The sequence below is a fragment of the Panthera tigris genome, chromosome B2 (assembly GCF_018350195.1).
Source record: "Panthera tigris isolate Pti1 chromosome B2, P.tigris_Pti1_mat1.1, whole genome shotgun sequence".
Lineage (NCBI taxonomy): Eukaryota > Metazoa > Chordata > Mammalia > Carnivora > Felidae > Panthera > Panthera tigris.
Window position 1 is genome coordinate 34,567,967 of NC_056664.1, and position 27,565 is coordinate 34,595,531.

General features: G+C 47.8%; 1 protein-coding gene and 2 long non-coding RNA genes across 9 annotated transcripts in view; 1 reads left to right on the forward strand and 2 right to left on the reverse strand.

Annotated features, from left to right (window-relative positions):
* The window catches only part of MAPK14 (mitogen-activated protein kinase 14), a 74,804-nt gene extending 64,461 nt beyond the window's left edge, over window positions 1-10,343 (forward strand). The window contains exons 9-12 of one of the 6 annotated variants that reach the window (XM_042986207.1): window positions 1,582-1,661; window positions 4,004-4,082; window positions 6,919-7,092; window positions 7,916-10,343. In XM_042986207.1, coding sequence (XP_042842141.1) covers window positions 1,582-1,661; window positions 4,004-4,082; window positions 6,919-7,092; window positions 7,916-7,983 — 401 coding nt within the window. In that variant the 3' untranslated portion in view covers window positions 7,984-10,343. Of the gene's footprint in view, window positions 1-597; window positions 1,192-1,581; window positions 1,662-4,003; window positions 4,083-6,918; window positions 7,093-7,915 lie in introns of those variants that run through there. The other 5 variants (XM_015538888.2, XR_006217607.1, XR_006217606.1 and 2 more) reach the window with 5 other exon arrangements.
* Window positions 10,344-15,490: 5,147 nt separating this feature from the next.
* LOC102967508 lies at window positions 15,491-17,919 on the reverse strand. Its single transcript, XR_006217281.1, has 2 exons — window positions 17,066-17,919; window positions 15,491-16,083 (listed from the first exon to the last, which is right to left on the reverse strand). It is a non-coding gene; the product is annotated as an uncharacterized LOC102967508 (long non-coding RNA).
* Window positions 17,920-18,600: 681 nt separating this feature from the next.
* Window positions 18,601-25,702, reverse strand: LOC122238612. Of its 2 annotated transcripts, none has more exons than XR_006217608.1 (3): window positions 24,934-25,238; window positions 21,157-22,923; window positions 18,601-20,564 (listed from the first exon to the last, which is right to left on the reverse strand). It is a non-coding gene; the product is annotated as an uncharacterized LOC122238612 (long non-coding RNA). The 2 variants fall into 2 exon arrangements; XR_006217609.1 differs by lacking the exon at window positions 18,601-20,564 and adding an exon at window positions 25,614-25,702 and having other exon boundaries at window positions 21,473-22,923; window positions 24,934-25,276.
* Between the last annotated feature and the right edge of the window lie 1,863 nt (window positions 25,703-27,565).

Below are 27,565 nucleotides of genomic sequence, written 5' to 3' on the forward strand. Positions count from 1 at the left end.
ACAGGAAGGGGGTATAAGAACCTATTTGACTAAAGGAAACAAAGACAGAAAATGCACAGGCCAAGTATTGTTCACAAGAAAGACAAGAGAGGTGGCAGAATTTTAAGATTTTAAAACCCAACTGGTGTTCCACTACTGCGGGGGGGTGGGGGGGGGTTTACTTAGCGGGCCCCCTGTGGTTACATTTCTTGGCATGCAAAGTAACGTTCGTTATGTAACTTGCTTAAAGGTAAATCTAAACTTTGTTGAGAGAAAGTTAAAACGACTTCATGCCACCTTTTGAATCTGCTGGCCTGTCTTTGGGCCGGTGTGAAACAGAATGTGACAGGCGGGGTGGAGCGTGTGGCCCCAGCCCTCTCCTGATGGCCAGCCTTACACACGTCATCCGACCCCTAGGGCATTGGAGCTCTGAGGATGAGTTAAGGTGAAAACTTACTGAAGGGAGCCCCAAGGAAGTGTAATTACTTGACCAGGGTGCTCACTGAAGATGCCACGCCAGCCGCAGCGGGGACCGAAAGGTTTAAGAAGAAAGGGAATACAAGACCATTTTTATTGAATTGTGTTGATTTCCAAATCCCATCACTTCTCCTTTAATAGGAACACATGATAAACTGGCAGTTCTTACAGCACTTTGGAGGCGGGGGAATTGTGTTAAAGCTGATGGGACAGCACGAAGAGGAAAGCTTGGAGTGCCGCTTACATACGCGCGCGTACCTACAGAAGACCTCATGGTTCGGTCCCGGCAGACTGTTTTGTAGGCTCCCTCCCGGCTGTTTATGAAGTGGAGTCAGCCTGTCCACCTGTTAGAGACTTGTGGAGGAAATCACTGAGGCTTGCTAGAACACCATCAGTGGCCTGTGACTTCTGTTCCGTCCTTGCCGTTGGCTTCTAACTTTCCCCCGTGTCTCCTGTTTCTTCCTGTGTGTTTGTGTGTTTGTGATAACACACAAACTGTGTGTTTGTGGCATGTTATAAATGTACCACGACTAATGTCTTTGAAACTTGGCATTGCTTATCAGCTCACACACCCGGCCATGTCTTACGTTTGGAGGGGTGGTGCCTTGGAGAGTCACCAGAACCTGTGCCACAAAAATTTAACCTCTTCCTTGAATGGATATATTGAAAGTTTTATTTTGTCCAGAGCCAAATCAAAATTTTCTGAATCCTCTCCATTTACCTCCCCCCCGCCCCCCCCTCCCCCCGCCCCCCATCCCCAAGCAAACAGGTTTGGGCCATCCTGTTGAAAACAGTTCTCTGGCTGGCATCCTGGATCACAGGGCAGTCTCTTTCCAGGGAGCCTAAAATATTTCATGTTAAAGATGATGCTAAAATGAAAGAAAAGCAATTTTTCTTATCTGCATGGCCAGTCACTGGCTGCATGCCTAATAACTCTCATGCCATTCATAGAAGTGTGCCTTAACATACAGCCTTGGGCTCTGGCCTGGGGTGGGGGGTGGGGGGAATGAGTGGGTGGGTTTTTCCTTTGTTTTGGGGTGGCTTTTTTGGCCTTCTTAAAAACTTGAGTTGAAAGTTATTTTTTTGCACTGTATGTTTAACAATGCCCTTGACTAGGCATCTAAGATATTAACCAGCTTCAGCAGATTATGCGTCTGACGGGGACCCCCCCTGCTTATCTCATTAACAGGATGCCAAGCCATGAGGTGAGAACAAACAGACTGTATAGGGATATCCAATTCAGAAGGCCACATTTCATTTTATTGCCACTGTATAATCAACACAGTTTTTAATGTCACTGAGTGCTTTTGCATGTGCCTTGAAGGCTACTGATGACTGCCTGTGTGCTGTTGCAAGATGTTGACATTTGGGATAAAATGTCATCCAATCCTATGGATTGAGAATATAATTTACAGGCTTGTAAATAGAAAATGATATTACTTCTATATTTGGGTTTTATGAATTTAGTGCGTAAGAGACTGTTGTGTGTTCCTAGTTAGGGTATGTTACCATCTGATGGCTTTAGGCTGGAAGTGTATTTAACTGAGGACCATTAGGATGGGCTATTCGTCAATTTTTTATAATGAGCAAAAGAGTATTCTTCCTTTAAAATACAAAAAATCAATAAAATATCCAACACTAATAAGTACTGTATTTAAAAGAAAATATGTAAATAATATGGAATAAATATGAACACTGATACAGGATAAGGTGTCTTCTTGACCAGTTCTTACTACTTAATCTAATGCTAGCTTTCTTATCAGAGGTGATTGGGGCACTTCTTTCTAAGGCGCCTTTAATGCTTTTGGGAGCCAGGCTGGCATCCAGAGGCCCTTCCCAGCAGCTTTGTTTCTATTTCAGCTATATTTCAGTCTTGAAATTTACCTTTTTTTAAAAAATCTTATTAGAGGGATGACTGTTCCCTGCATGAGACAGACAGGTCTCTCTTACCTCTGTTTTCCCTTCATCCTTTTATCTTTACGCTCAAGTAGGAAGGGATTACAGCCATGTGGACAGTCGAGTTCTTTTCAAATCGGACCCAACGGCTTTTCAAAGCGGACTTCTACTTGCGCCACATACAATGACTAAGAAGGTGAAGTTACCCTAGCAACCAGAACTTTTTCTAAGGTCGTGTGTGCGTGTACATTTTTACACACATACGGCGTGCACACATACGTTTAGTGTTGAGCCTTGTTAAAACAGGAATTTTAAGGAAGTGGTTAAGATAAAAGAAATTTTATCTCAGATGGACTGATAGTGAGTGGGGTTTACTTTTTGAAACAGGGATGTCCATAGACATAGTTTAATACCTACTCTCTGAAGTACACATTTATGAGTTACATTTGTATTTATATGATTATTCTCAAGACCAGTTTTTGGTTTGCCTTGGTAGAGCTATCAGTCCTGAATAATATTTGGTGCCTTAAGTTCCTTCGGGTGAAATTCAGAACTTGTGAAGTTGAAACACCCTTAGTGAATGAGAGCAAACTTTCTAAAGGCAACAGTGTTGGCAGTTAATGCCTATTGAGCCATCACTCTGAACCAAGCACTGTGCTGAGGAAGTGCTGGCTTATTATCTCTAATCCTCACTGCAGCCTGGTGAGGTCAGCATTGTTAATCTCATTTTACAGAAGAGGAACTCAAGACTTAAAGAGAGTAAGTGACTTACCCAAAGTGATAAACTCAAGATACAAACTCAAGCCCGTTCCACCGTAGGCACCAAACTAATAACAACTATATTGGTAATATAAATGTTTGTGGCAGAATTTTAGTTTGAAGCTCTTTCATAAACTTTTATCGTACTTGAGTATCACAGTGACTGTATGTTACAGGCAAGCCAAATACTAATATCTAATACTAATATTTTGCAGATGAGGTCACTGATGTGTTAGCTGAGGACTAGCCCCAAAAGATGTACCTTCTAAGTGGTAGGGGAAAGATTTCCACACAAGCCGTGTAACTTATAGCCCACTATTGTTTGTTACTCTTAATAATGAGTATTTTTTAAATGTGTTCAAGACTCTTAGAATAATCTACTAGGCTTATGTTTACTTTCTTGTTACCAAGATTACTTTGTTAGCAAGGTTTAACATGAATATCCTTTTTATGTACCAAGAGTACCTACTGAGATCAGCACCATCAGAAGACTGCTAGTCCCAGACTTTCCTTAGGAGTACCAATCCCTGTGCTAATTTTAGCTTTCTAAGAAGGCTGTTTCAGAAAGGGGAACTTCTTAGATCTCCTGGCCTCTTTTTTTTTTTTTTTTTAAACTTCTGATCCTTTGATCAGAAAGCTATTAAAAGGGAACTTAATTGGTTAGCATTCTCATTCACTTGAAATGTAACTGTGAGAGATAACCAGAATAAACAAAGGTGATGATCATACATAAGGCAGTAAAAGAGAAGTCTTTAACTGAATATCAAAGACAGTCATAAACACTGAAGCTAGCAGATTTTGTTAGTTAACACTTGTTCCTTGGCAGGACTGAGACTCTGGGAGCAGTAACATTATTGAACAAAGCCATTTTGAAAACCTTTTATTTTTACAGGCAAGAAACTACATTCAGTCTTTGACCCAGATGCCGAAAATGAACTTTGCAAATGTATTTATTGGTGCCAATCCCTTGGGTAAGTTGATCGTATCCTCATCTCAAGGATATTGACTTGTTTATGACATAAATTGGGGATCTGAAGAAGAGTTTTTCCTTTTGATTAAATAGGGTACCACTGGGGCACCTGGGTGGCTCCATCAGTTAAGCGTCCGACTTCAGCTCAAGTCATGATCTCACGGTTTGTGAATTCAAGCCCCACATCGGGCTCTGGGCTGACAGTGTAGAGCGTGCTTTGGATCATCTGTCTCCCTCTCTGCCCCTCCCCTACTTGTGTGTGCACACTCTCTCAAAAATAAATAAAACATTAAAAAAAAAAAAAAAAAGGGAGTTGCTTTATTCCTTAAAGCTAGGGCTAATAGATGCTTTGGTTGGCCCCTAAAAGTGTCATTGCCTGAGCCTCTAATTCCCTGATTCAAGGACTGTGCAGTGGACAGTGATTTTTAACGGCAGACACAGAAAGATCAGATCAGGGCCTTCCTATGACAGGGAGGGGGCAATGCTATGATAATAGTATAATCAACCTTCTCTCTTTTCTGAAGATTGTGTTGTGTGTATTATATGTCACATGTTATATATATGTGCAAGATTGTGGGATGTTTTGAAATCTCTCAGTGGGTCCTCCCTCTCCTTATGGGTCCCAGCAGCTGCGCTTCCCATTTAGTTTTATCCTCCGAGGGCTGATAATCACGACTCCCTCTTCAGGTTGTAGTGAAGGCTGAGTGGCTTTACCGTTTTAAGTACTTCTTCCATAGTGATTGTTGAGAGTGATTTCAGTGTTACTGTGATAATTCTTACAATAGCAGAGATGCTCACCTTTTTTGAAAAGTTGGGCAGTACTGGGTGAGCCTGTGTCAGCCTTGGAGATCGTAAGTGTGCCAGACCTCAGCTGGGCCACTCTCACATCCAAAAATGAGTCCACAGACTCATCAGGGGTATACAGAATTCTGTGCAGTCGGTTGAGGTTTGCATCTGCCCTGGTACGCTCCCGTTGGCTTTGTATGATTTATTTGAGCTGTAGTATCCAGTTCAAGGATCTGTGAGAAGCTCTCTTTGAGTCGTAAATACGCTAGGATGTTGGGAAATCATGTTGTATGCTGGTAGCTTTCTTGTCTGTCATTCTGTTCTGAATGTATTTTCATCCTATCAGTTCATGTTTCAGACCTGGCAGTGCTCACTGTTTGACTTCCTCTTAGCCAACTCAAAGAGACTTGTTAACTCACTTTTCTAGAGAAGGGGGGAGGTATGCGTGTGTCCCAGCAGTTTATTTAGGTCACATCCATCCTTCTCTGGAATCATGAATTTAAATATTCTCAAAAGAACTGGATACCACCTAGCAATACAGACTGCAGATGAGTTGAATGGAGGCTCTGGGCCATCTGGTGTTCAGCACTGCACTTGTCAGGATTTAAACATGCCTCGTAGCTCACTGCCAAACAGTGATGTCATACAAAGAGTTTCTTCTTGCAGACAGAACATGTTGTTACTGACCATGAACTTGTGCCCAGCATATTAACTGAGCAGGAGTACACCAACGATGTAAATAGTGACAGCTGTATTTTGTCAGTCACTGACATCATGTTTAACTGGCATTCTCAAAACATGAATTAAAACTTAAATTGCCCTTTGATGTGGTGTGTATATTTGTATCTGTCAAGATCTTAGAGGAATCTTTTTCTTACCCCAACCTTATTCCTCATCAAGGTATCGGTTATTAGGACCTGGTACTTTTCACCCTAGGAAACCCAGTCAAATGCAGTGCGTGACCCTTAACTGGATCTTGGTTTGAACAAACTAGGTATAAAAGACAACTTTAGGATAATTGGAGAAATGTTAACATAAGCTGGATTTTAGATGATATTTGAGAATTATCTGTTTGTCAGATATGATCGTTTTGTGACTATATAGAAAGATGTCTTTATGCTGAAATATTTAGGGGTAAAGTACCATGCCTATCATTTTATTTTAAAATGGTCCAGCAGAAAACACAGCTAAATAGATAGATAATGTTTTCTTGTTTTTTTTTTAAACTTTTTAAAATGTTTATTTTTGAGAGAGAGAAAGACAGCTTGAACAGGGGAGGGGCAGAGTGAGAGGAAGACACAGAATCCAAAGGAGGCTCCAGGCTCTAAGCTGTCAGCACCGAGCCTAATGCGGGGCTCGAACTCACAGACTGCAAGATTATGATCTGAGCTGAAGTCGGATGCTTAACCGACTGAGTCACCCAGGCGCCCCTAGATTATCTTAATTGTTGGATATGGGTGGTGGTGGGCACATGAGTATTCACTGTACTATTGTTTTGTACACTGAAATTTTTCATAGTGAAAATTTTATTTCCTTTATCCAAATACTGTGTCTCGCCCACACACCCATGTAAAACCCTCAATTTGTTCATTGTTTGAAGATCTGTTTAATGGATACTCATTGCCTTATGTCAGTAAATAAACAGTGCAAGCAGACAAAAAAATAAAAAAACAAAAATCAGGCTGCTTACCTTTTCCTGATTACTTTGGTTATAGGCTTTCATTTTGACACAGTTTGACTACAGTGGTAGCAGTTTGACATTGGCGTCCCACAAAAGCTTGTTCAAACAGAATCTCAGTTATTTTTAAAAATTGCTCTTTAGTAATATATTCTTAAAAAGCACGATACAACACACACACACACACACACACACACACACACACACACACACACACAAGAAGAAGAGGGATAATGTATCCTAGAGCAGACATTTGGGAGGAGAATTCTTTTTATTATGAAGAGTCAAAATTGTGTGTTTGCTTAATGAAGCATAATTTTTTGCTGTCATGTTAAAAACTCTTTTTTTTCCTTCCAATCCATGGTACTGATAGCGGTGGACTTGCTGGAGAAGATGCTTGTACTGGACTCAGACAAGAGAATCACAGCGGCCCAAGCACTTGCACACGCCTACTTTGCCCAGTACCATGATCCTGATGATGAACCAGTGGCCGATCCTTATGATCAGTCCTTTGAAAGCAGGGACCTCCTTATAGATGAATGGAAGAGTAAGTCATAAGAGCAGGATTAACATCTAGTGTGAGGACTTAGATTTAAAAATCTTTCTTAGGTGAGCCACTAACCAAAAGCTGTGGGAAAATAGAATTTCTGGTTATAACCGACTTGTTAAAACTTGTCACTAGTGTCTTTGATGCAGAACGAATATGTTTCCCTGATGGCAACTGTCTGTTGTAGATGATACTCTCTGGACCTTTGAGGTGCTTCTGTCTGGTCTGATTTTGCACACAGCCCCTCACATCTGTATAGAGCTTTGAGGTTCTCAGAATCTGCATTTACAATATCTCTCTAAGTAGGGAATAAGGTATTTTTATAGTTTTACAGTTGATAGAACTATAGAATTACAGTTTTACAATTGATGGAGAGTTTTTATCTTGTCTGTTACCTTAGACCTAGTTAGGGACACAGCCAGAAATGGAGCCTATGTCTCCTCTATGTCCAATCTCAAATTCTTTCCATAAAACACACATTCAGAACTCCAGTTAAATCCCCAAGCCAAAATTACCTGTTGCTGTAGCTTGCAGGAGTGCTCTGTTATTCCTGAGCACCTGCTCCAGAGAACTTTAAAGAGGAGACACTGAGGAATAAAACAAATAAGTAAAAATGGTTCTTTCACGTGTATCACTGAACTGCCGTGTAATCACAAGTTCCATTAGGATAGGCACATAAGCAATGAGGTGGTTCTTTGAAGTCGCCCATCAAACCATTAGCCTGCACGGGGAGGAAGGATCTCGAGCTTAGAAGCTTCGAGTGCTTGCCAGCGAAGAGAATCGTCTAAACCCTCACATCCTACTTTTCCTTCCCAATTTCCAGGCCTGACCTACGATGAAGTCATCAGCTTTGTGCCCCCACCCCTTGACCAAGAAGAGATGGAATCCTGAGCACCTGGTTTCTGTTTTGTTGATCCCACTTCACTGTGAGGGGAAGGCCTTTTCATGGGAACTCTCCAAATATCATTCAAGTGCCTCTTGTTGCAAAGATTTCCTCCATGGTGGAAGGGGTGTGTGTGCGTGCGTGTGTGTGTGTGTGTGTGTGTGTGTGTGTGTGCGCGTGCGTGTGTGTGCGTGTGTGTGTATGTGTGCGCTCCTGTGCGTGTGCATGTGTGTGTCTGTCTCTGTGGGGGGTGGGGGTAAGAATATGAGCAAACTATGATCACAGTGACTTCACGTGGGGTTCCAGAAGCTCTGTGGCAGCCACTGCTTGCTCTTTGTGAGAGTCAGCTCAGGCAGGCGAGAGCTGCCCTCTGGTTAGGGTTTGTCAAATGCAAAGTAAAAAATATTAAACATCCCAGATCCCAGCCATGCTTTTGCCATTTTGGCCTCTCCTGTGGCCCCGCCTTGCAGTGGGGGGTAGACGCGCCTGTATCCCACAGTGGCACAGAGAAGGGGCTCACACTTTCTGGCTGCTTCAGAAGCCGTCCCTCAGCGACACACGCAGCCGAAAAGGACCAACTGGCTTCTGTGCACTAGTCTGTGATTGACTTCGCTTAGTATGAGTCTCAGAACTCAGCAGGTATGTCTGAAACTGTAAATATGCTTGTGCCTTAAAAGGAGAGAAGAAAGTGTAGGCAGTTCGAGAGCGCGGCAGATGAACGTTCTGAGCCAGGCAAGTAGTCAGGTTGTTGGACGGCCACTCGTGAACCCAAAGTAACCAGGGAGCCCCTGGAGGCATCGTGTGTGCATGTGCGAGCATGCGTGTGTGTGCTTCTCTCCCCCTCGCCCCCCAGGTGTTGCCCTCTCTCTGCTCGCCCCCGACCTTCAGTGCCGAGGTCTCACGCATATCGGCCCCAGCAGGCAGAAGCCGGTTCTTGCTGTCAGTGTACTTCCTGTGTGCTCTTTATTCCCAGCAGAGTGATGATGTGTTTTGCACGTCTTGCTAGTTGAGCATGCACAGCTGCTTGTCTGTTCTCTTCGGGAGGCCCTGGTGCCTGGCAGGTTTGCCGGTGAAGACTTCTTGGGTAGTTCAGAGCCCACATCACCTCGGCCGATGCCACGGGCAGGTGACATCCTCTCTCCAGTCCCAGTGCTATTTTGTGTTGAACACAATTGATACTCTAGGTGCTTTTGATGTGAAAACTATGAAGAAATGGAACAGATGGGTGGATAGCATTTTCACTCTTGCCGTCTGGTTTTTGACAGACTATTTATAGGGAACCGTCACGGGAAAGATCAGGGCTCTTCCCGGGAATATCTCAGACTTTGAAAAACAAATTGTTCTCTTCACTCCCAATAGCCAATGCTAAGAAATGCTGAAAATCAAAGTGAAAAATAAAAACTCATGAGGCCAGAAACTCCTTTTGCTATCTTTGTCTAAACGTGGTTATTAGAGAAGTAACGAGGTGTCTTTTCCACCCGTCTTTGGGAGAGGGTCTTCTTGGCAGCTTAACATTGAAATCTTGGTCTTGGTTTGGGGAGAAAAAAATTTTGTTTCAGAATTTTGTATATTGCAGGAATCCTTTGAGAATGTGATTCCATTTGATGGGGAGAAAGGGCAAATTATTCTAATATTTTGTATTTTCAACTTCATAAAGATGAAATATCCTCAGGGGTAGAGAAGAGTTGCTTCCTTAATTTTCTGAATTTCAGGCATCTTGTGCCCCCTAAGGGCCCACGTATTTAAACCTTTTGTGAAATAAGAAAGCGTAAAGCCACTTCCACTGTTGGTGGCGCGACAAAATCTTGTATTTGGGACAAGGTGTATCCATTTCTGTATCACAGTGCCGTGGTGCATGCCCTCCGGAGGGATGGGGAGCTCCCCTGAGTCAGCTGTGGAGCGAGAAGGAAGGAGGCAGGCTGATGGTGACCGCACCTCACCTGAGATTCTCCCCCTCTTTAAAGAAAAATGGACGCAAAGGCCTCATCTCCTTTATGTGCAGTTCAAATCCTCACAATCCACAGCAAGATGAATTTTATCGGCCGTGTCTGATTGTAAATGCTAGTGTGATTTCCTGAAGAAATACTGCTCTGAGTATTTTTCATAAAGGTCTTTGCACATGTGATTGTGTATGTGTTAGGAGTCTGAATATGCTCCAGGAGCCTGGACTCGGCTGGAGCCTATGGAACAGCTCGTTCGTTTCTGAGCATCAGGCTCCCATCTCCTGATTTCTCTGAACAGAAAGCAAAAGAGAGAATGAGGGAAACTGCTATTGTATTTGTATTCATGAACTTGGCTGTAATCAGTTATGCCGTATAGGATGTCATACAATACCACTGGTTAAAATAAAGCCTATTTTTCAAATTTAGTGAGTTTCTCAAGTTTCTTATATTTTTATGTTGATTGCATTTTATTTAGTGCACAATATGGCATCATATCAATGTTCTTTCCATTGTGGCCTGGCGTACGTTTCTGATAGATCTTAATATTACTCCTGAAATTTAGAAAACACTTACAGAGGTCCTTAGTTGTCCACTTTATGGTGAAGCAGATCTGAGTCACTGATGGGACGGATAGAGCAAATCGCAAATAAGGTATAACACAGCAGGCTCTGTATTACTACGCTTGGGTGTCAGAGTAGCCCAGGACAGGGGTCCGCAAAGTATGACCCCAGAGCCAGATCCAGTCTACCGCCTGTCTCTGTAAAGCCCACTAAAAATGGTTTTTACATTTTTAAGTGGTTGGGATCAAAAGAACAGTATTTTTGTAGCGTGTGAAAAATAATAGAAGATTCAAATTTCAATGTCTGTAAGTAACATCTTATCAGAACACAGTCACACATTTATGTATTTTCTATGGCTGCTTTTGTGCTGCAGTGACAAAGTTGAGTCGTTGCAGCAGAGGCCATACAGCTCACAGAGTCTAAACAATTCACTCTCTGGCCCTTCACAGAAAAAGTTTGCCGACCCCTGGCCTAGGACTTCAGTCTCCTCATGTGTAAAATGAAGTTTGTTTAAGTAGTTGTTTGGGTTCTTTTCAGCTTTGACATTCTATCTGTAGAAAGTATATTTTCATTTGGAAATTGCCAGAGAGAAGGTTGCATGTGTACCTATATATGTATATTGTTTATAGATTTTTAAGCAATCTGTTTTATGACTCATTTATCTTATGACCCCTGACAGTATTCCTCAAAACAAGTGACTTGCACCACAGGATTAAAGGTCCACGAGGTCTCGTGGCTGTTTTCAGGGCCTGTGTCCGTGTGTGCTTCCTTTCTCAGTGGCCGAGGAATGCTGACAGGTGTCCCAGGCTGGATTGTCGAGGCCCAGCCTGCGAGGATATCGAGCGTGTGCAGCTGGGTGTTCTGTCCTGCGGTGTGTGGTCCCAGGCTGGCAGCTGGGAATAATGGCAGAAGGCAAACTGAGCACAGACTCTTTGTTTCATCCTGTCCTCATCCGCTTCTTAAGAGGGTAAAAGGAAAGGGACCCAGTTGTCACACGTGATATATAAGCCCCTGCAAGGATCAGACAGTTGCAGGAAATATTTTGCCTTCGCATACCAGGCACGAGTGCTGTGACTCAGCCTTCCTCCTAGGCTTCTGAGTGGGTGCTGCCTGGTGGCTCAAAAGAATGGACACCAGAGAGAGCTCCCTAAAGTGAACCCATTGAAAATGGGGACCAGAATCTCCTAGTACGTGGTGGGGATTGGAGGACAGGGGAAGTCTGTTTGGGATGATCATGAAAACTGAGCAGAATTGTAAAAGCACATTCATAATTTCAGATAGGCTTTTGTCATGAACAAAGAACAAAATGTTTCTCACGTGACACCGTCTTGAACAGCCTGCGGTATCCTTCCCATTTTGATTTTTGCAGCACAATCAGAGGGGGAGTTTGGGCAAGAATATTTGAGGCTTCCTCAGTTTTCCTAAAGACCTCAATCTTTTGATACATTGTTCTTTTTTCTAAGTCTCTCTTGGTGATCACTTTATTACTTTTCCCTTTTTATTGGCTGGTCTGAGTCCGCCAGATCCACATTTTTGAGATCTAAGCAGTTTTCGAGCGTTATCAAGTTTATCAAATCTTTTTTGCAAAATCTTTTGCAAGATTTACTTGCTGCAGTTAATCTGCCTTATATTTGTGTCATTGGTCATATGCGTACAACGTAATTAGAGACTAACAGAAGACTAGAATGGGTAGGATAGACACTCTGGGTTCAGATGCTTATGAAGCAAAAAGGGACAGATTTTCTAAGTAGTCCGTTAACTAGTTGAATGTGCTTGTGTGATGACCTTCACTTCTCTGTACGATCTGATAGCTACGAGGACTTAGCTACCAAATATGCAAATGAAGACCTTTTTAATAATACAGATATGTCTTAACATATGCTTTGGACTTAACACACTTCTCACAAGTGCACGAATGAAAAAATAAAAGGTCACTCGGGGTCTTGTTCTTTGCGATAGCAAAATATTGACGTTTCTGCCAATGAGAACTTGAATAACACGGCCATCTTACAGTGGAAAACCATATATGGAGACGGGTACATGTGCAGGATATATCAGGAGCGAGAGAAGGTAAGTGGCAAGCAGAAGAAAGATATCGTGTGTGTGTGTGTGTGTGTGTGTGTGTGTGTGTGTGTGTGTGACCCGGAGAACCATCCCCCAATTTCAGTTTTGCCAGGGTCAGAGCCCAACTTTCCAAGACAGGAGAACACAGGGTGGAAAGGGGCTGCACCCAGCTATGGGGCCTCTTGACAAGCATAACACAACCACTCCTGTGTAGCCGGATTCTGCCCCCAGCTGAGAGCCCTGGGTAGTTTCTTCCCTAGTAGAAGAGTGTATCGGGGGGGATCTGAAGCAGGATTTTTCAGTTTTTGACACTGTTGGCATCCGGGGTCACATTGTTACTTGTCGAGGCAGACCTGCGCATTGTAGGTTGTCAAACAGCATCCCTGACTTCTGCTCACATCATGACAGTCGCATGCATACTCCCTTCTCTCCCAGTTATGACAGCCAGAAATGTCTCCGGACATTGCCAAATGTCCCCTGGTGCAAAATCATCCCTGGTTAAGAACCACTGGTCTAACGCTGAGACACCTCGGGGAACCTGACTGGCTAAGTCAGTAGATCATGTGGCTCTTTGATCTGGGGCTGTGAGTCAAAGCCCCACATTGGGCTTGGAGCTTGCTTTATTTTTTTTTAAATGTTTTGTTTATTTTTGAGAGAGAGAGAGTATAAGCGGGGGAGGGGCAGAGAGAGAGGGAGACACAATGTGAAGCAGGCTCCAGGCTCCGAGCTGTCAGCACAGGGCTCAACGCGGGGCTCGAACTCACGAACTGTGAGATCATGACCTGAACTGAAGTCGGACACTTAACCGACTGAGCCACCCAGGCGCCCCATACTTGGAGCTTACTTTAAAACAAAACAAACAAAAATAAATAATAATAAAGCTGGGACACCTCTAGTCTTGCAGAATAACAAAGAGCCTTTCCTTTTTTCCTTCTTTATTTTTGAGAGAGAGAGAGAATGAGCAGAGGAGGGGCAGAGAGAGGGAGAGGGAGGATCCAAAGTGGGCTCCGTGCTGACAGCAGAGAGCCCAATGCGGGGCTCCAACCCATGAACCATGAGATCGCAACCTGAGCCAAAGTCGGACACTTAACCGACTCAGCCACCCAGGCGCCCCACAAAGACCCTTTTCTTGAAGAAATAATTGAAGGTTAACACCTACTAACCTATTCTCAATGTAGGAAAGGGCTTTTTAAAAACTGGAGTAGATCTTTTTTGGAGAAAAGGATAGTTCAGAAGAAGGTATGCTTGATACTGGATTAAGGCTATTCCATTTCTCAAAAAAAGAAAAAGGAAGTGGGTGTCGAGTGGATACAATTATTCTTTGTTCAGAAGCTTTTGGGCCATTGCCACAGCCAGAAAATGTATTAATTAAACTGGGGTACGACTGCAAGATTTTCTTAGGTGTGGGTTACAGTGGAAAGCAATAACTGGGTTTTGAAGCCATAAATCTCAGGTTCAAATCCTGACTCAAGCTTTTGTCAGGTATGTGATGCTGGGATAATAGCTTTTAGTTTTCAGGTGACTGAAGATTTGTAAATGAACAAAATAACAAACCTCTGTGCCCAGTATGCTGTGGACACTCAAGATACTGGTTAGTTTGCATCTCTCTTGAACTGACCTTGGGCATTGAGGCTGTTCTATTAGAGTGAGTGTGAGAGTGTCCTCCCCACAGTGTGAGCCTTTCTTTTTTTTTTTTTTTTTTATGTTTATTTTTGAGGGGGAGGGGTGAGGGGCAGAGAGAGAGGAGACACAGAATCCAAAGCAGGCTCCAGGTTCTGAGCTGTGAGCACAGAGCCCGACGTGGGGCTTGAACCCACGAACCGCGAGATCATGACCTGAGCAGAAGTCAGTGCTTAACTGACCGAGCCATCCGGGCACCCCTGCAGTGTGAGCTTCTGAAGCCACCTGGGAGGAGAGCTCCCTGGACGAGATAGTCCAGGGCCTAGCTCCAGGGAGGTTTCTGGAAAACTCCTATTATTGAGGCCAGAGGCTGTGGCCTGAGTACCCATCGCCAGCAGGACACTGTTGTACTGCAAAACTTCTTGATTCGTTCAGTTTGGAGAATGTGCTTCATGTAGAAGTCATTAAGCAATTAAGTAAGGAAGTAACCTTAAGTCCAATTTTGCAATGAAGAAAATATATAAACACCACCACCTTTTGAGTGTCGTTTGACGGTGGGCACAAAGACGATGTAAAACCACAGGGCCAACCTGGCCCCTTGGCAAAGAACAGTGGCTCTCAAGTCTTTATCAGATCCAACATGCTTTTGCATAATATCTTGAGACATTCTTCTTATGATCCTGAAGTGAAATTCATAGACAACGCACACACACACACACGCACGCACACACACACACACACACACGATTTCAAAGCAGATAGAATGATCTAATATAAATGATGGATACAGAAAAAAAGATACACTTCAACATGCTAATGCTCAAGCATAACCACACAAGAGACATACTGAAGCAGGGGCACCTGGGTGGCTCAGTCAGTGAAGCTTCTGACTTAGGCTCATGTCACGATCTCACGGCTCATGAGTTCAAGCCCCCGCGTCGGGCTCTGGGCTGACAGCTCAGGGCCTGGAGCCTGCTTCGGATTCTGTGTCTCCCTCTCTCTCGAACCCTCCCCTGCTCACGCTCTGTCTCTCTCTCTCCAAAAATAAAATAAAATTTTTAAAAAGAAAATAAATATATAAATAAAAGACATACGGAAGCAGTTAGGTACTTGCTCCTAAACCTAGAATCGTGTTGAATGTGACCACTGTGTCGTGTTGTCTTGGCAACTCAAATGCCATGATGGACTGCTGTCGGTCATGTGACTTTCTGAAATTGGGGGACAACTGTTGGTAAAATTTCAAATGAAACAAGTATAATCTTTTTTCATATACTCAGTTGTGATCCTGGAAATTTTAAGTACATACACAAAAAACCACCAAACAGAAAAACCAACGAGCCTGTGTTTTACACATAAAGTCAAGTTACAGCCTAGGCTCAGATAACCATAAATAGGTTTTTCCACCCCTGTGAATGTCCGGCAGGATGTATTTTGTCATATGAAGCAATTCTCGTTGAGAATCTCACCCTGCAGGATGCCTCCTGTGCGCTACGTATCAGAAAGCTCTGGTCGTTGCAACAACCAAAAATGCAACGGCTTCCAAAGGTCACCCTTTGAGAACGGCTGACATAGAAATGACTCAAGGGCTGTAGAGCCTTAAGCAGCGAAACCTCCATGTCGATGATCTGACTTCCTCTTCTCCCCTGTCGGTTCCCCGCCTTCCCTGCTAAAAAGCAGTTACTGACCCCTCCTGTATGCTAAGCAATTGATATCCTTACTTGTATAGTCTCTACAAGTACTGTCTCAGAGCCTCATCCCGAGTCACGTGGCTGCTGACGCTGGATTCAAAAATCAAAAATCGCCATTGAAGGACTCCCAGCTCCACAGTTGTGCAGCATTGACATTAGACACGCCCCTCCTGGTTTCCGAAAGAAAATCAAAACTGTATTCCTTCTGCATAGTTTCCCTAAGGACTTGCTGGCTGAAAAGAGGAGAGGAGTGAAAAGGACACCAGTGTCCACGGCAGCCACAGCCGGGCACTTGGTGCCTCACCTCACTCAGGGCACCCTGGGCGTCTCCCAGGCCCCAGTCCCCTCTCCCTTGCCTTCTTGCTCACCTGGGATGGAAAGGTACCTCCAGCGCTCGGGAGAGAAGTGGGTCTGAGGACGAGCTGCATGCAGCTACCTGTGCCCCCCTTCAGTGCTTCTGTCCCCAGCTGTCACTTCTCCCTCCCTCGCTAAGGCGGTACTCTTCGTAGAATGCCACCATGTAGAATGCCACCATGTGTTTTAAGCCTTGTCTCCTCTGGTCTTTGTGCATGGCGTTCCCTCTGTGCAGAACCCCCTGCCTCGTTCTTCACTCCTCCAGGCTGGCTATCCACACCACTCCCTCCGCAAACCTTCCCTGTCCATCCCCCAGCTTGGATTAGCGGTCCCTTCCGGGTGCCGCTTGTGCGGGTCTGCATTGATCTGTGGTGGCCCTGGCCATGTTTTGTCACGGCCTGATGTTTGTATCACCCGCTCGAGAGCAAAAACCTGCAAAGGTCAAGGACACAGGCTCTGGAAACAGTCTGCGTGGGTCCGAGGCCCAGCCCCTCTATCTCCAAGTGGTACGATCTTGAGTAAATTACTTCATCTTTCGGAACCTACCTCAGAGGGTTGTGGTGAGGATAAAATGAGTTAAGGCACGTTAAATGCTCAATGGCATACATTAAACGCTCAATAAATGTTAGTTCGGGGCTGTACGTCCTCAAGGGCACAAGCCATCTTATTTGCGACTGTGTCCCATCACCTAGCATGGTGCCTGACACACAACAGGCGGCCGATCTTTACTGACTGCGTCACTGAATGACTATCATCTTTTAATCGCTTGCAAATCATCTTGTCCTCTGCTTCCCGTTTGTATAATCAAGTCTTTCCGAGCAAAGACCATCAAAAGAAAGATACTAAATATGCACAGATTACCTGCCCTAAGAAACGGTGCGGTGTGGAAGTTTCCAGCTCAGGAACGGCCAAGTTTCAGGATAAATGGACTCTGATTCTCTTGGCTGCATCTTGCTGTATGACTCGAGTCGGAGGCACCGCAGTTTAATGAATTGGAACAAGAATCAAAAGATGATTGAAGGTGGCTGATGGCCATGATCCAGATACTTCCTACTGTTTCCCCATCCATCTGCCACCTTCAAATGAAAATATCAGGGAGAAAGAAGGGGAAGTTGGAAGTCATTGTGGTATCTCGCACCCTCGTTCAATTTCACAGACATCTGTTGGGTCAGGCACTGGGAACACGAGAAAGACTAAAAGTCAGAGTCGTGCCCTCTTGGAGCTGACATACTAATGGGGAAGAAGACAGTCGCGGGCGACGACAGTACCACTCCCCTGGCACCCCAAGAACAGCACATCTGAGGGCTCATTGCTGGTGGCCGTTTCTGGGCCGGGTGCACCTCTTGCTCCCGCTCCCGGGCGCGCGGCCGACGCTGTGCGACTTTCTCGTGGGAGTCCTAGGCCTGTGTCCCCGACCTCGTTAGCGGGCTCCACCTGGCGGGCGGGGCTGCCAATGCAGTCATCTGTTTCCGGCTGTGAGGTGTAAAGCCAGCATCCGCTGCCGCGACACGAAGACCCGTTTCCCCTCGGCTATGGCTGGGGTATGACACAGGCCATGGGCCCTGTACCGAAAACCCACACCCGCAGCTCCGTCCAGTGCCAGAGGCAGTGACTACCTGGTAATGACTGCTGACAGATGCTTGCGGCGAGGCGTGTTCCCATCTGGAGGCTGTTCTGCCGCGGACGAGTCCCACCCGCTCCCCAGTTAGGAAACCCCCCAGCGCGCACGCGCGGGGGCTCCCCCCCCCCCAGCCTCCAGTCACGTGACCCCTCCAGCTGTTTTTGTAACTTGCACCAAGCACACCAGTCGCACACGACTTTTTCTAACTACCACTATTCTTTTGTGACCACGAAACCTGTTTCCCTTTTGACCATTTTTTGTTTTTTTTCTGTTTATTTTTTTTATTTATGAGGGTGGGGGAGTGTGTGAGCACGAGAGGGACAGAGAGAGAGGGAGAGAGAATCCCAGGCAGGCTCCGCGCTGGCACGAGGAGCCCGACGCGGGGCTCGGTCCCACGAACCGTGTGAGATCATGACCTGCGCCGAAATCAGCAGTCAGACGCTTAACCGCCTGAGCCGCCCAGGTGCCCCTGTTGACAAAATTTTAAATGCAGCTCCCTGGCGTCCATTATCCCACTTCCCAGAAATAAGAGCTGTTGACAGGGTGGTTTAACTTCTAGAAGATTTTCTAAATCTGTAAAAACACATTCTACGGAGGTGACGCATGTCAGTCAGTCATCTGTGTCAGTAAATGGTGTCGAGACAACTGGACAGTTACTTTCCTCCATTAGCTGTAATCACTTCCAGACAAACCAAAGATCTGAACGGAGAAGGGCTTTCAAAGCATGTCACAAACCCCAGAAATCATAAAGGAAAAGGCTAACGCATTCGACTACACCAAGGCTGTGAGTAAAACTTGCACTGGTTGGAAGAAGTTTGGCAGGACTTAGCAAGGGTAGAAGCTGCATATATACCTTATAACTCCGCATCTGCTTCTAGGTCATTGTTCTGGAGAAACTTCCCCACTGGGCTCAAGGAAATGAATACTGGGGCCTCTTCACTCAGCATTATGTGTAATAGAAAAAAACAGACAAACGGGGCAGGGGGGCGCTGGCTGGCTCCGTCGGTGGAACGTGCGACTCTTGATCTCGGGGTTGTGAGTTCGAGCCCCACGTTGGGTGTAGAGATTGCTTAAAATAAGCGGCAGTATGTTCCTATGACAAAATCCTACACAGCGGTGAGAGCAAATGTACTAGAAGGACTCTCTGCCTCCTCCCAGGTTTTGTCTGTCTGACGTGGGGCAGGGTCTGGAGGCATTTTTGGTTGTCGCAACTTGGGGGTGAGGGGTGAGCTGCTGGCATCTAGTGGGTAGATGCCAGGGCTCTGCTATGATGCGCTGGACAGCGCCCCCATTCCCCCCCCCCCCCCCGCCAAAAAAAAGAATTACCAGGCCCCAAGTGTCGCTGGTGCCGAGGTTGAGAAATCTCGAGCTAGTCTGAATCAACATGGGCAGACCTCGCCACCAATCTTGAGTGAAAAGGGAAGTTGCAGCGTGATCCAGTTTGATATTTTTACAGATACATATATAGCACAAGTAAAAAATCACATATGGGAATAATGCACACCCACTCTGCAAATCTGGAACAATCCGTCCAGGCCCTTTTTTCCTTTTTTTCTAACGATGCTAGAAAGTTCTCTTTATTGCTACAGATGATAAACAACACTGATAAGTATGTGCCCCCTTGTCCGTTTTATGTCGACTAAATTGACAGCTACGGAATCCCCAGGATAAAGGAGGCTCACGTTTTCACCCCTTACATCTAAGGGGTTGTTCAACGTTCTCCTAAAAGCTTGTACCAATTTACATTCCCACCTGCAGGTGACAGTGTGTTCTCATTTCCTGTTTTGCTCTGCCTCCTTCACGAGGGTATGAGTTTCTTGAGGACAGAGGCTGTGACATTTGTCCGTGTATCTTCACCGTCCTGATAGGCGCTCGGTAAAATTCAGTGGAATGGATTAAGGCTTTACGACACATTGCTCAGTAGGTTCGGAGGACAGAGAGAAATAAAACACTCATAGCCTCAAGACAGGCAGTTTAGTCTGGTTTGAATGTCAACTGACAGTTCAAGTTCTCACGGCCTGCTGTGTCCTACAGGAGTCAGAGGAGGAGAACGCACTTGGGTAGGAGCGGCCAGGCAAAGCCAGCCCCAGGAAGTGCTACTGAGCCAGGCCTTGAGGCACGAGGGTCCCTCCCCACCCTTGGAGAAGCAGAAGATGGGCATTCCAGAAAGATTGGCATTCCAGGAAGGCAACAGCTCAGGCAAAGGTATGGTGCCAGGGATGAGTAAGGCACGTCGTCTGCGCCCCGACGCCGTGGAGGATCCGATTAGCCAGAAAGGCAGGGCCCGGATGACGGCAAGCTTTGTCCAACAGGCTAAGGAGTTTTAACTTTTTCCCCCGGAGGCAAGAGGGAGCTACCAGGGGTGGGGAGTGTCGCGGAGGAAAGGCTGCTGTAACCAGGAGGACCAACCACAGCTGGGCTGCCCGTCACACCTGCGCTGGGCCGCTGGCCCGCTGGTGCACAGTCTGCTCGGCGGGCGACCGAAGCCAGATCCCGCCCTGGGCGAGGGAGGGCGGCCTCACCGAAGTGCGAGGGTCCCGGGAGGGCCTGGGAGGCACAGGCTAGGGAGCAGCGCAGTCCCTGGGCCCAGCGGCCCAGCTGGGGGTTCGTGCCGCGCATCCCACCTACCCCTGTTGCCGCATCTTTGCCGACAGCGCTGGGGCCCGCTGGTTGTGGCTCTCGACAGCTGACGTCGAGCACCTCTTCTCGACTCCATGTTCGGCGACATCACGTCGGTGGCTTGAATTTGGCCGTGATGGAAGGATTATGCCACAAATCAGTAAGCGCTAGGCACTGGGGCTCCCCCTTCCTCCCCTCCTCCCACCTCCACCCCGTGCCAGTTTTCTAGCACACCACTGGCCGTTTCCTTCTAGAAACAAGGGAGATTCAGGGATTAGATAGGGAGGATAGGAAAGGAGATTCTTGTTTAGGGAAGCCAAACGGAACCTTTAGGAAGATAAGTGCATGGCCAAACAACGGAGACGCCATCTGGGATTGTAAATTCAGATTCCTAAAAGGCAAAGGCTGGGCCTTCAGGGGCGCTGTCCAGTGCAGTTCAGCACAGTGGTTACCAGCGCAGACGGTTGAGACGGCCCCAGACTTGACTCTTGGCTCTGTTCCTTACCAGCTGTGTGACCTTGGGTGAGTCACTTTGCCTCTCTGTGCCTCATGTTTTTCATATACAAAATGGAGGGTATTATTAACCCATCTCTTAAGGTTCTTAAGGGGACCGAATGAGTTACATATGGATAAAGCTCTTGGAACAGTTTTTGGCAAGTAATTTGCGCTCTATCAATATTTGTTAAGTACAAAAAATAGAAAGCTGAAGTACCCAAAGAAGCAGAACTGGAACCAGAGCCCAAACTTCTGTCATGGCGGGTAGTCCTACTCGTCTTATCTGGCTTTCTTTGACCCTGACAAGGGTTGTGGGTTTCCTGGAGATGATTCATGTGTCCTAGTGTTGGATGTTTACACAGAAGGGGTGGAGCAGGCGGGCCCAGTGGCCTCTGCCCTGGAAGGGCAGGTTGTCGAGATGGCCTCCAGGGCACACAGCCTCCTCTGCCCAAAGCAGAGCACACAGGGACCCAGGCAGGATGGTGACCCCATTACCCCAGTTTGGCAGATCGTCGAGCTGGGACTGCCCCAGGCCCGAAGGTAAGTTCGGCCAACCTGTCAGTTGCAAACAAAGAAGACAGAGTTGCACAGTCGTAATAGCAGCTTCTGCTGAAACCCCCCACTACGTACCCGCCATTCAGCCAGCGACTGTATGCAGGGCACTATTCTAGGACCTTGGGATTCAGCAATGGGAAAAATCATCAAAACCCCTATTCCCTAACCCTGATGTTCCAGCGGAGGCAGGCGGATGATAAACGAGTGAATTGAGAGCTATAGAAGGTCTTCAAGGAAAATGAGGCCGGGAAAGCAGGTGGGGCATGGCTTGCAATGGGGTCAAGGAGGACACTCAGAGGAGGGGACATGTGAGCAGTCCTGAAGGATGAGAGGGAGCAAACAGGAAACCAGAGTCTCATCAAATCCTCCTGCGTGTCCTGGCTAAGTGGGCGTTGCTCTCCAATCTTACCGATGAGGAAGCTCAGAGACATGCATTCACCCACTCAAGGTCAAACAGCCTGTAAGTGTTGACCCAGGATTCAAACCCTTGGTCTGCCTCCTGGTCCTTGTCGACCTCTCCACTGGCTCCCAGGAGTATACCCAAAGACACTGTGGTCATCACAAAGCCTGGGTGTGTGCGGTGCGGGGAAGCCAGGGTCACGGGGGTAGGAAGGGTATACAGTGGGGTACGGAGGCAAGCAGGTCTAGAGTTCACTCTTGAACACCCCCTGGAAGAGGTGAGCTTAGAGCTGAACTTTCAAGATCAGGAAGGAAGGGCAATTCCAAAGGGTAGAGGGTCTGGCTTCCCGACAGGGTCAGTGGGAGCAGTGAAGACCGTAGGGGGTGGGGGGACTGCTTTACAATGGAAGTTTGGTGCAGATTGTTGGTGACAGAAGAGGTCCCCAAGGTCAGGTTGTGTACCCTGGTTCTTAATCAAAAGCCTTTTACCACCACATGTAGGAGCTGGAGGGTCACACAAGCATAGAGCCCCTAGGCCTTGCCTCAGAGAGCAGTGAAATTCACAGTGTAGAGCCAAAATCCCTTCAGGATAGAGCATGTCCAACCAAACAGAGACCACACGTTCCAGACACTTCACGGGGGACCTGATTTCAAGCAGGGTCCCTCTACTGTTGCTTCCTCACTTCCACCTTTTGGGTCTTCAAACCACCTTCCGGTCATTGCCTCTTGAACCCGCAAGAGACGAAAATCTTTGGTTCGTTCATTCACTAGGTGTTTACTGAGCACTTACTGTGGAGTAGGCACAGGGCCAGGGGCTCAGCAGTGACCAAGATACTGCCGACCCAACGACTCATTTGTCCGGTGGTGGAGGCAGACATTTCAATAGAGGACAGTGCAGATTAATTGAGATTACGATGAGCACCACAAAGGACAACGCAGATCAAATGGAGAAGTGTCCTCGGCATCCCTGGAGTGTCTCACCAGGCTGGCCCCAGGCCACATCTTCACAGGATTGGGTCAAGGGTGCAGGCTGGATAAAGAGAGACAGGTGTTGGGGTCGAGTGGAGGGGTGTATGGTGTAAGGAGGGGAGGTTCACCTTCCGGGTCCCAAGAAGGCCAGCTGGGAGGTGCCACTCCAGCAGAGCTGTCCCCAGCCCCGCACTCCACCAGGGGGTGCTAAAACTGAGGGCAGGGAGGGGACCACGGCAGAGCGAAGGTGGCTGGGAAAAAGGCTCATTCAGTTGAGGGGCACCAGTGAGAAGGGGGAACCGATGTCCTGTTCTTGAGATGGATGTTCTGCTCAGGTCCTGAGTGGGCCCAGCCCCCCAGAAGAGGAAGAGGTGCTGGGGAAGATGGCCCAGTACCCAGATGGGGCCAGTGGGCTGCTCCCAGGTGTTGTGAGCTGGTCTCACCCACCTTCAGGGACGCTGAGGGAAGGGCGTGGCAGATGGGGGAGCACAGGGGAAAAGTTTCGAAGGCAGGCGGGAGATGTGCACAGCTCACTCCTCCGTACATTCAGGTGTTGCTCACCTATCGCCTCCTCAGACGGACCTTCCCTGACTCCCTGCCCGAAAGAGCACCACCATCCTTCTTTGTGTCCTTACTCGGCAGTATTTTCTTCACAGTGCTTACCGCTACCTGACATTACATTTGCTTGAATCCCATGAAATGGTCAAATATCAGCAGTTTCATGTGGTTCAACCTAAGGCTAGAATTTGTTCATTGGTTTTCCCTCTGCTTCCCCCCTAGAATGTCAGCTCCTCGCCACGGCGGGGGAGGGGGGGGGATCTTTATCTGTTATTTTTTGGCCATGTGCCCAGAACCTGGATCAGTATCTGGCAGGCAATAAACATTGAGTGGATGGGCCAATGTGTCCTGGGGCTGGGTTAAAAAGAAGAGGGAGGGGGTGGGGACCAAGAAACAGACTCTCAACTACAGAGAACAAATTGATGGTTTCCAGAGGGCAGGTGGGTGGGGGGATGGGTGAAACAGGTGATGGGGGTTAAGGAGGCCACTTGTGCTGAGCCCTGGGTGTTGTATGGAAGTGCTGAATCACTATATTTTACACCTAAAACTAGTAGTACAACGTATGTTAACTAACTGGAATTTAAATACAAACATTAAAAGATAATCAAAGGCGGAGCCTGGGTGGCTCAGTTAAGGGTCCGACTTCTGCTCCGGTCATTATCTCACGGTTAATGAGTTCGAGCCCCGAGTTGGGCTCTCTGCTGTCAGCTCTGTCTCCCTCTCTCTCTGCCTCTCCCTCCCTCTCTCTCTCTCTCAAAAATAAATGAACACTTAAAAGTAATAATAAAAGCATGATAAGGGAGTAGGATGGGAGCAAAGCCACCTAGGGAGTGGCTTCTGGGGCAGGGGGTGGGGGCTGGGGTGGAGCAGTGTGGGTCTGGCAACGGGAGGCAAAGCTGGATGACACTGGGGAAGGAGCCTCTGGAGGGCCACCTACCATGTGCCAGCCACTGAATTAGACACTTCTCCCAGCATCTCTTTTAGTCCTCGTGACGTCCCGTGAGGTGGGTCTTGTTACCAGCCCCGTTTTACAGATGAGGAAACTGAGGCTCAGAGAGGCTAACTTGTCCAAGGCTAGCTAAGCTAACAAGCCTCAGGGCAGCCCCCAAGCGTGGCCTTCCCTCTGCAATTCCCTACTTTGTCTCCATTTTGATTGTTTCGTGGAGTTTTGGAAGTCCCTAAGGAGCAGGGGAATCTCCCAAAGCTGGAACCAGAGCTCTGGGGGCCCCTTGCTGTTTCATCCCGGCAGGAGCCCCAGGCCCATCATGGTTTCTCATTTCGTAGAAGTCTCCTGGCCAGCTGTGGTGAGGGTTTGAGTCATCGGCCCTGTGTTTGGGACAGAGGGGGCTCTAGTATTTGAGTGGCCGTGTGCCTGAGGCAAGATGGAGTCGGGGTGGCCAGGATAGGGGACACGGGCAGCCAGCCTCAATGTCCCATGAGGCTTTGTCTCCATTCTAAGAAACCGGTCACCAATCCCCCCCAAAACCCACGCCCCTGCCCTCCGGAGGCTCACAGCGTCACCGGGAGACCACACTACAGCGACAGTCACTGCACAGGTGCTTGTCTGGTGTTGGGCCGCCTAGTTGGTGGTGAAACATGCAGACTCTGGAGCAGGATAACAGGTTTGAAGACCCCATCCACCACCTTCTTGGTCTTGTGGGACTCTGGCCAAGAGGTGCCCCGGTCTCTCCATCTGTCCTAGGGGGAACGATAGCATCCTGACAAGGCAAAGCAGCCGTGACATCCGGGAGCTGCCTGGCCCAGCCAGGGCCTGGTGTGGCTCCCGCTGAACACGGACAGGGCCATCCGCCACCGTGATGGACCGAGACAAACACAAGAGCACTCCGGAATCACGTCTGAAAACAGACAAAACGTGAATAGCGTCCAGGCCACAAAAACGACCAAACATCCCCCGGGCAGCTAATCCGAGTAAAGACGACTTCTCTACCGGTGACCAAGTTCTCTCCTCTTTCTAGCTGGCCCTCCTCCGAGGTAAGATGTAAGATCCCCAATCACAGAGTCACCTCCACTTCCCGACAGCCTCTAATCCAGATCAAAGTCCTGCTTCCCGAAACCCTCCACCAATCGCCCAACACAAACCCAAACATTATAGCGAGTCCTTTCCAGCACCCTGCTACCAAGACACCCCGTGGTTCCCCTGGTGTATGTTCCTCGCTGTGACGAGTAACAGACCTGGCTTGTTCACTCCCAGGTATGTTTCGAGTGATCTCTGGCTGGAGGCGCCGACGGTCCCCACCTGGTCGGGCACGTGGGATGATACACTGCCAGGACTCTTCAGATATGTTTGCCCTGCTTTCCTTTCACTTCTGCTTTACAAGGAGGGCACTGAGACCCAGACAGGGGCGGTGGCTCTGCCCAGGGCCACACAGCTGGTAGTGCAGAGTCAGGGTGGAAAGCCAGGTCACGTTCCAAAGTTGTTTTCCTAACGCCCTTGCCTCGGCCTCGAGAAGGCAGAAACTAACATGACAACACAGGGCGAAGCATCTGGGAGGAGAAGAGCAGGGGGGTCTTGGGGCTGAAAGAGAAGAGAGCCCTGGGGCGGCCGGAGGGAGCACCCAGGACGTCCTCAGTCACCCCCTGTGACTGCTCTCCCACGTGTGACTTCCCAGACTGGATCCTCCAAGGCATTTCTGTCCGAGGCCGCCCGGCTGCTGAGTAAACACAGGCCCAGCTGGGGCCCGAGGGGGCAGGGGTCAGTGTCATCAGTCTGAGGCCTGAGTCACTTCCTGACCATTGCTTCAGAGGCACCCAGAGCCACAGCCTGAGTGGCCAGCTCGCGCCCTCATGGGGTTGTGCCCACCTGGGCAGGAGCCCCGGTGTTCCTCACCTTTCTGGGCTCACCTCTGCCACGCTCAGGTGATGACACAGACGGGAGAGTCAGAAGCCTTGTCCCCACCCTGGGGAACTGGATCCTCAACCCAGAAGGAAATCTCAGTCCCCCGGACAATTCTGTCTTGCCTGCGCCCAGTCCTGAACTCTGGCTTCCAGGACGTCACCCCAGCCTCAGAGTCAGGGTGCCTTCCCCTGGCAGCCTTCCCAGGCACACAGCCCCTTCCCTTTTCCTCCCACAGGGTCTCAGGGCCAGAGCAGAGGATGGGGCAGGGAGGGTGGGGAATATGTCGGACACCCTAGTACAGGATGTGCGGAGGAAGACATGGTTTGATCAGTCGACATGTCCTCACGATGTGAGTGAGGGGGATGATTTGGAATGCAGACCATCTCCTTTAAGAAGCAAGGCCTCTCAACCCCGAGACGCTGCATAGACTTGGAGCTGAGAACATAGCCTCTAGAACCAGAGCTCACTTCTTTCTTTTTTTTTTTTTTTTTTTAACTTTTTATTGATTCATTTTGAGAGACACAGCTCAAGCCAGGGAGGGGCAGAGAGAGGAAGAATCCCAAGCAGGATCTCTTCTGTCAGCACAGAGCCTGATGTGGGGCCCGAACCCACGAACTCATGAGATCATGACCTGACCGGAAATCAAGAAGGGGACACTTGACCAGGTGCCCCTGTGCTCACTTCTTCAACCCAGCTCTGCCCCTTGCCGGCTGTGCAACCTTCAGCAAGTTACTTAACCTCTCTGTACCTCGGGTTCCTCATCTCTATCATGAGGATAATAATCATACTGACTCACTCACAGACCTCTTACCAGGGTTAAGGGAGTTGTCTACGTAAAACACTTAGAATAATGACTGGCACATGGCAAACACAAGTGTTCAGTAAATATCTTTTCACTTCAAATGGGCTGATTTTTCCATTCCATTTCATTCTCACTACAGTTTTCGATCTCCTACCGTGTGCCGGACATGAATAAGGCAGATTCCTTACCTGCAATGCCTGTTGGGCACTTCTGTGGGATCTCTGCACGGTCCTCACCCTGCGGTGGTTTTCCAGACCGTGCCCGATGCTGCATAACTTGCACAACTCTGTGGGAGGGAGCGTGGCACAGGATTTGGGGCCTGCAGACTCCCTAGTGAGGACCCCCAGCTTGCTGTAGGCCACAAGCAAGTTGCTTTCCTTCTCCAAGACACCCTCTCTCCTTTTGACAACTTGGAGGGAGAGGTCCCCACCCCTTCCCCAGGCCAGTGCAGTTTAAGATAAGTCAGGCATGTGGACCTCTTGTGGT